Consider the following 8,723-nt stretch of genomic DNA (forward strand, 5'->3'; position numbering starts at 1 on the left):
GCTGCTTTGGGAGAGGAAGAAGCTTTGGAGACACAATTTGTTGTCGCACGGATGGGAAATGGTGACTGGGTGTGGGCAGTGAGTGACCGGGAGGAGACAAGGTGGAGTCTCTGACTTCCACCAGCTTTGTACTTTCAGAATCCACCCTTCAAACGATTCTGCATTCCCCAAGTCTCAGAGCTGGTTCTCCCCTCAATGGGTCCTCCTTGCCTCCACGTCATATGGACTCGGATCCAGGTTCCTACCCGTTCCCCTCGCTCTCTTTAAGTCGGCTTTGCACTTTATCAGCCCGGCTTCAGATCCAGGCACACTATTCCCCACTGTTTTGGTGAGATAGCCTCATTCAGTAGCTAACTGAATTAGTGGTGATCCTCCTGCATCAGGCTCCTAAGTGCTCACGTCCTTCCTAAGCTTTACCATCTGAGCCTCAAGAAGGAAGCTTACTCTGGTTCCAAAGTGCATTATGTATGAAATGCTCCATCTTTAAATCTCATAATGCTTGGGACTTCTTAACAGCCATTTGGGTTTCTGCCTTTTACTGGGGTCAGCACGCTGATGTCACTCGAGTTCCCTACCACAAATGACAGCCTGAATTGTCCGAGTGCTCAGCTTTATTAGACAGACCGTCATGTCTGAGCGCTCGGCTTTATTACAATACTGGTCTCACTGCTCCTGTCCTAGTGACATCAAGAACACTGCTTGTCCTTGTCCATGACGGGTATACCTTGTTGATTTTATAAAGAATTCATGCTGTAAATTATGTTAAGAAACGATAAAACCCAAGTTGTTATGGGGGGGGGGGTGTTTCCCAGGAGCATTTGTCAGCACCAGGGCTCACAGCAAAATTTATCTTTACCATCCTCACAATCACACTTAACACAAATGTCTACATCAACAATCGGTCTCTGGCTGTTGGAAGTACTCCGACACAGCACTCCCCATAATTTAGGTACTAAATATTAAAGATGGTGAACTGCGTAGTGACGACAGACACTTTTAATCCCAGCACTTGGAATTGGACTCAGGCAGTTCGGGGACTGCCTGGTCTACCTACTGAGTTTCAGGGCAGCCAGGGTTCCCTGTCTAAAAACAAGCTGGGGAATGTGGCCCTGTGACAGAGTGCTTACTTCACGTGTGAAACCCTGGTTCAATTCCCAGCGCTCCCTACCTTCCGCTCTCAAATGGTAACCTCTGAATTACGACTTTCCAGATTGTTTTCTGTAACTCATTAATAGGTCATGAGTTCAATGTAGGGCATAAACGGTATGAAAAGTAGGACGGTAAGGGCCAACGGTGTGTTTCTAACCGTGTCTCTGATCCATTTATACTCTATGCAAAGACCCCTTATTGTGCGTGGGTCTTTAGCAAGGAGATCAGCAAGTCAGTGTTCAATACTCTTCAACCCAAGGAGCTAAAGGGGAGGAAGCAGACAACTGGGCTGGACTTCAGTTCCCAGCCCCTTATCACTGTTTTTCTTTCTTTCACTTTTGCTCTTTTAGAGACAGGTTTTCTTAGTGTAGCCTTGGCAGTCCTAGAGCTCACACTGTAGACCAGGCTGGCCCCAAAGTCAGAGATCGCCCCTGCCTCTGCCTGAGTGCTGGGCTTATAGGTGGGTGCCCCCCCACACCGGGCAGCACCTTATCTTTTATTACTTTTAATTCCGTGTACTCGTGTGTTTGTGCAGATGAGAGCAAGCGCTGGCAGAGGCCAGATGTACCGGATCCCCTACACCTGGAGTTACAGGCAAGTTGTGAGCCCCATGACGTGGGTGCCGGGGACTGAACGTGCATCCTCTGGAAGCACTCTTAACCTCTGAGCTACCTCTCTAGCTCTAATTTTGTTTGTTTCCCTTTGGTTCTTTGAGGCAGGTACTGGGCAGTCCAGGTTGGGCTCACGGGCGCTTTGCAGAAAAGGATGACCTTGAAGTCACGCTGCCCCTGCCTCCACTCCCAAGGGCTGGAGCTGCAGGCTAATTAATACCACTGCAAGCAAAGTGTATTTACCAGCAAAGTGTACTTTCATGTCGGGCCAACCGAATTAGTCTGTATTTACACATACCTAGAAACAGCATCCTATATGGACACATAATTGGGTTAGGAATGTAGTGCCGTGGTACAGGGCTCACCTAGCATGAGGTAGGTCCAGGGTTTAACTCCCAGTACTGGGAAGGGAAAACAAACAAACAAACCAAAAAGCCCAGAACTGATCTGAAATGATAAGTCCTACAAAGGACCAGAGGAGGCAGCGTACGTGTGATGGGGTGGGAGGTCATGGAATGATGGAGTGGATAGGCCAGAGGCTGCTCCAGGTACTTATTACTCTGATTAAGTGTCGCAGTGGCAGAGGATGAAAGGAGGGGGTGGGACATAGGGAAGATGATTCCCTAGTCAAGCTTAGTTTTGTGACAGCTCGCAGCAGCAGCGCCAGGCGGTATTTGAAGTCAGCACATAAAGGACAATTCCTAATTCCAACCTTACTTCCACTCAACAGGCTGACCTGCCAGTGTATTGCTTAGACTTCCAGGACACGGATGAGAAAGCAGCAGAGGCCCTGCTACCTAACGAACAGTAAACGTTCTTAATTGCCAATGCCAACGCCAACAAACTGGGTCAAAAGCAAGGTTCAAAGAGTCACAAGCCCAAAGTGGCGGTGGTACATAAACCCAGAGATGTGAGATGCTGATAAATGTGGGTGGTGTTTGAGTGAGCAAACCACAGAACTTAAGATCCCTACACCTATGGAATCTTAGGATCCTACCAAGGAAGAGGAAAATTTCATGGGGGGGAAAGGAAGACCACCTTGGTATGATATAACAACGATACTAGCCAAGGTTGTTTAAATATGAATTAAAGCTCCAGCCTTCATGTAGATTGGATTCACACCCTCTGGGGATATATATGAGTCAATGTCTCTACTGACTCTTGGATAAGTTCCAAATTTCTTTCTGGAATTTAAACCCCTTCCCAGCCTTAAAAAAGGTCTCAGACTTAAAAAAAAAAAAAAAAAAAAAAAAAAAAAAAAAAAAAAGTCTGAAACCATTAGCCCAGGCTCAAATTCACAATTCTCTTGCCTTAGTCCCAGGGTCTGAGCAGCACACCACACTCCGTTTATCTCAAACTTCCTACAGTGCTGATGTTAACCCTCTACTCACGCCTCGCAGACTTTCTTGATCCCCACTCTCAAGTTAAAATTATACAGCCTTCCCCAAAAGTTCCAACGACTTTAAAAATCTACCGAATTGGGTCTATCATCTCTGATCTTGACCTATGAATTCTTACCGGACTTTACAGCGAGGCTATGCTAGGCACGTCTGTCTTCATTTCGTAAGAAAATTAGACACAGAGTGGTTAAGTGGTTAAATGGTTTGCTTGGGGGTCCTGTTGTTTGTGAGTAGCGACAAGGGTGGGTTGGACTCCTTCAACTTCAAAGTCCACACTTTTTCCCATCATACCATGCCTCAAGCTTCAAAAAAAAAACCTCGAAGAATGTAGTTTTTAAAAAGCCTATAAAATACATATATAGTATGTAATACAGCTTATTGCGACATAAGCTCAGGTACATCACATCCTTTGAACCATATGAATTACAGTCACTTGGAACAAGCATGGAGTTTTGAAGGTTGTCAAATAGTGCTGTTTCCCTAAGCCCAGCATAAGAACGTAGTCCAGGGTAAATGACAGGTGGGCGGCTAAGGGGAAAAGCAATATGGTATAAGAAAATACTAGAAAGAGAACAGAAAAGAGATGAAAGTACACTAAACGTTGGCAATGCACAAAATAGAAGACCGAGGAGGCCAGCGGGGCTAAAATATCCTAAGTTCGAGGGCCTATGCGCATGATGGGGGCTGTTAATAACAGATAAGCAGTACTCATGGGCAGAGTCAAACTCTCCAGAGCCACAGATAGACATACGTCGCGAGGATACAGTCCGACATATCGATGACAAGGCGGGTGGTGACAGAGGAGCCAAAGGGCACAGCATGAGCCAAAGGGAATGGTAAGAGGTTGAGAGGGTACGGGTCCCCAGACTCCAGACAAGACTTGTCTTCCCTTCGATAGGTGGCTGGCGCGTTTGAGGAGCTACACCCGCACCCCGAAGCCCTCCTGGGTGGTTGGGGCAGATAGGCAGGTCTTGTCCCCAGTTCCCATCCTGCCTATTTCCCTGGGACTCCACGAGGGGGCAGAGGCAAGCAGGAGGGTCCTTACCCAGGAAGATGGAGAAGATGAGCCGCAGCGCCTGTTCCGACGCGCCCAGGGACGTCGCCAACTTGTTAAGGCTCAGCTCCTCGACACCCGGCCACAGCCCCCGCATCTGCTCCAGCGTCTCTCCCACGTCCCCGTCCGCTGTAGACGCCATCTTAACTGCGGGTGCCCCCCGGGGACCCCCAGCTCTGCGCCCCGAATGTGGGCAGAACGCGGTGGCTTCACCCCCAATTCCGGCCGGGGGCCCGCCCACGGCGTGCGCATTGGCTGCGGGCCCGCCCAGAGCCTTTAGACCCACCCGATTATTGGTCGAGCCAGCCGGGGGGCGGGGTCGAGCGCAGCAAGGTAGGAAGAGGGCGGGGCCGAGCGTTTGTAAGGCAAAGGTGACTCCCGTGAGGAAGGGAAACGGGCCGGGCTGGCAGGGCGGGGCTTGCGATCCCGACCCAGCTGCTATTGGAGCAGGCGGGAGCGCGAGGCGAGGTGACAGTACAACTCGGTCCGGACGGCTCCGGGAAGGAGTGGGTCGGCCGGGTGTCCGGCCGGCTTGCACGCTGCCTTCCCATTGGTTGAGACAGGAGCAGGCGAGAGTTGGGGCGGGAGGGGCGCGGGGGCGTCACCAGACCGCGAGGTTACTCTCGGTCGCCGGCGCTGGGGTTACTGGGGCATGTAACGGAGCGGCGCGAATGACTGCTACCGCCCCGCGGGCGCCCCCTAACGGTGCCTCCTCGGGGGGAGGGACCTGCATTTCCCAAGGGGTCTGGCGGGAGCCCAGGGGCCCAAATACACTATTTGACCCTTTAATGCTACGTAGCCCTTCCCCTTATGAGTCCCATTTCGGTTGTTCAAGTACTGGGGCTCGAACCCGGTCCTCGTGCACGCTTTCCCGCCGGAGCTACAACCCTAGTCCTTATACAGAGTTCCCTTTCTATAGTTAAACGCGCCCTTCTCTCCAGAGGCAACGAAATTAGGATATGCCTATTTATATTAAAAAGAGCCTATTTAACACTTGCCGTTTTAATTAACAATTAAGCTGGTTTTGTCACGGCTTAAGTAATGTATGTTCCTGATGAAAGTTCAAACGCTAGAGGTACGAAGGAAGCAAAGTATGAGTCCTTTTCTCCTTTGCAGTCTCGCTTCCCACGGGTGACCCCAGGGTGGTCACAGTTTGACAGCCTATGGGGGTGTGTAACGAAGGGATTCACAAGTTCTTGTTATAATGAATTCAGCTATGAGCCACACTTTTATAGGATTTTATACTTTTTTTCCAGCAACACCCCCCCTCTTTTTTTTTAACTGGGGAATTAAACCCAGGTTTTACACGTGCTAAGGAAGTACTGAGCTACGTCTCCTGCCTTCTCGTATGTCCTTAACTTTTATTTTTACTTAAAAGCATGTTTTTACATTTGCATACGTGTATGTTGGGGGAAGGGCTAGTTTTTGCTATAGAACACATATGAAGGTCAGAGGATGCAGGAGTCCATTCCGTCTTTTGCCATGTGGGTCCCGGGGGACCGAACTAAGGCTGGCTGGCTTGGTGGCAAGGGCTGTTACGTGCTGAGCCATCTCTCTGGCCTGCAATTATTTTAATTAGTTAAATTTTAATTTAAAGTTATTTTTAATTATGGGGTTGTGCCTCTGTGGGTGGTGTGTAGATGGAGATTTCCTCTCCCCAGAGTCTGGTGTAAAAAAAGGCAGTTGTGAACTGCGTGAGATGGGTGCTGGGAATTGAACGCAGGCCCTCCGCAAGAGCAATATTCTTTCTGAACCACTCTCCAGCACAGCTGTTATTTTTAAATATGAAATGCTTCACTCCTATTAAAAATACAGACTACGACCTCCCTGGATTAAGAAAAGGCATCACCTAGACCGGTGGCTCTCACCTTTAACATAGTTCCTCGTGTTGTGGTGACCTCCCCCTCCCCCTTCCAACCTTCAAATTGTATTTGTCGCTACTTCATAACTGTAATTTTGCTACTGTTATGAATCATCATGCAAATATTTCTGGAGATAGAGGGTTGCCAGAGGGGTCTCGAGGCACAGGTTGAGAACCATTGAGCTATACAGTTTGAAGAGCCTAATGTAACCCTTTCTGATGTCATCTCCCTTCATCTGAGACTGAAGATCTTAGTCCATCACTTGACTGATATGAATACTCGTCACCAGGTAGTTCTGTTTAAAGGTGTGACACTGGGCCGGTGGGATGACACAGCGGGTAGAAGTGCTTGCTGCAAACGCCTGTCTGACTCCGGACTTCGATTGCTGGGACTCAAGGTAGGAAAAGAACTAATTCCCAAAGGTTGTCCTCTGACTTCTGCTCATGTACTGTGACTCACCTGTTCCCCCATTCAAGCATACACACACATCACACACACACTAGTGAAAAATTTTAAACTGAGCATGCCTGTGCATGCCTTTAATCCCAGCACCACAGAAGCAGAGGCAGGAGGGTTTCTGTTAAGGCCAACCTGGTCTGGTCCACGATGACTTGGAACTTTGGAACTCTATAGCTCAGGCTGGCTTTGAACTTGGATTCTCCTGACTCAGACCCTGAAGAGCTTCATATGTGAGCTTCTGGCCACTCTGACTCTACATCCCATTTTGACATAGGAATGCTAGGATTACAGATGTGAGCCCTCATATCTGGCTTTTGAATTTTATTATTATTTGGTTTAAAGCAGGGTGTCACTGTGTAGTCCTGGCTGGTCTGGAACTCCCTCTGTAAACCGTGCTAGTATTAGAAACCAATGTCGCTCCCAGCTGTGTTGCCACCCACAGGCCTCAGAGATGGGGCGCATCCGTTGCCATGGAAAAGGCCAAACATTTCCAGCATACACTGGTTCAGGCGCCCATCTATACCTGGGAGCAAGTGCCGTCTCAGCCCACATCAAAGGCTGAGCCCTCTCTCCTTCTTCCTCTTTTTCTTCTCTCTTCCCTCTTTCTTGTCCCATTGTTTCATTAAACCTCTCCATGTGGAACCATGTTGGCCTGGTGTAGTTTGTCTGGACACAAGCCGAGATTTCTATCCCAACAGCCCACACTGGCTTCTGCACTCAAAAGATCTTCCAGTGTCTGCCTCCTGAGTGCTGGGATTAAAGGTCCATGTGTGGGCAGGTGGTTCTGGATTACATAAGGCAAATGGAGCAAGCGACAGCGAGCGAGGCAGTAAGCAGCGTCCTCCACGGCCTCCGCTTCTGTATTTTGCCTCAGGTTCCTGCCTTGAGTTCCTGCCTTCAGTGGTGAACCGTGATTCAGAAGTGGAAGACAAACAAACCCTTTCCTCCTCAAGCTGCTTTGGTCATGGCTGCTTTTGGGTTTGTTTTTTTGTTTTTTGTTTTTGTTTTTTTTTTTCATTTTTTGTTTTGTCACAACAGTAGAAACCCTAATTAAGACACATATTTTAAAAAGTCATTTGCCAGACAGTGGTGGCACACATCTTTAACTGAAGCACAGGGGCAAGACCAGCCTGGTCTACAGAGCCAGTTCCAGGACCATCGCTGCCACTGCCAGCTCCAGCATCGCCACCACCACCTCTTCCTCCCCCTCCTCCTTTCCTCTCCCCCTCCTCTTCCTCCTCCTCCTCCTCCTCCTTCTCTTCCTGTTAGTCTTTCCTCTTTTTCTTATTCTGATGCACCAGACTTTCCTTTACCTCTGTAGACAGTAATATCCATATCTTCCTAGAGCTGCCCGTTGTGTGCAGCGGCGTTGTTCCACCTCTCCCTGTCCCTCACCCACAGTGGATAGACAGGGATGTTCTTTAATTTGGTAGCAGTACTCAGAACATAACAGTCTGGCCCTCTGCCGGTCCCTCTGGCAGACGGGATCTCCCGCTTCTCCACACACTTTCTGGAGAATTCCGAGGAGCTGACTCAAATTGAAGTGCTGCTTCTTGAGCCTCCCTTGGGAGTTTTTGCACAAAGAACACATAGGATGCCACTTTGTCTTCTTGGCATCTCCTTGCTCAGTGTTTGGCTTTTTTCCTCAGGGAGGACTGGAGTCGCCCAGCTTCTGGCCAGCTTTCCCTTGCCTGGATCTGCCTTAGAGCTCAGTGTGTTGCAGTGGCTCTGAAAGCAAGAATCAGGCACTATCTTCTTTGTTTGTTTTTGAGACAAGGATTCCCTGTGTCTCCTCAGCAGGCCAGTACCGCAGTGGGCATGCTTCCTTAACCAACAGTGAGAGTTTCTCTTGGACTTGAGCTTCCAAACTTTACAAGAAGTTAACTGCAGGGATGGAGGGTTGGCTCAGCAGTTAGGAGCACTGGCTGTCTATTCCAGGGGACCCCAGTTTGATTTTCAGCACCCACGTGGTGGTAACTGCAGTTCTAGGGGATCTCGTGCCCTCTTGTGGCCTCGGAGGGTACCAGGCACACATGTAGTATACAGTCGTACATTCAAAATAAACACTCATATGCATAAAATATGTTTTTAAAAAGTTAACAGATCTACTGTAAAAATCTATTGAAAAATAAAAATATGTAGTACTCATATATGCAATACAGACTACATGGTCTCTGATTATATCTAT

At 48.8% G+C, this 8,723-nt stretch overlaps 1 protein-coding gene across 1 annotated transcript in view; it reads right to left on the bottom strand.

The window, feature by feature from the left end:
* LPCAT3 (lysophosphatidylcholine acyltransferase 3) overlaps positions 1-4,430 on the bottom strand; it is a 36,643-nt gene extending 32,213 nt beyond the window's left edge. Inside the window, exon 1 of the mRNA XM_080914694.1 lies at positions 4,206-4,430. Coding sequence (XP_080770820.1) covers positions 4,206-4,356 — 151 coding nt within the window. The 5' untranslated portion in view covers positions 4,357-4,430. The remainder of the gene's footprint in view (positions 1-4,205) is intronic.
* Positions 4,431-8,723: the final 4,293 nt, after the last annotated feature.

The sequence above is a fragment of the Micromys minutus genome (genome assembly GCF_963924665.1).
Source record: "Micromys minutus genome assembly, chromosome: 3".
Classification (NCBI taxonomy): Eukaryota; Metazoa; Chordata; class Mammalia; order Rodentia; family Muridae; genus Micromys; species Micromys minutus.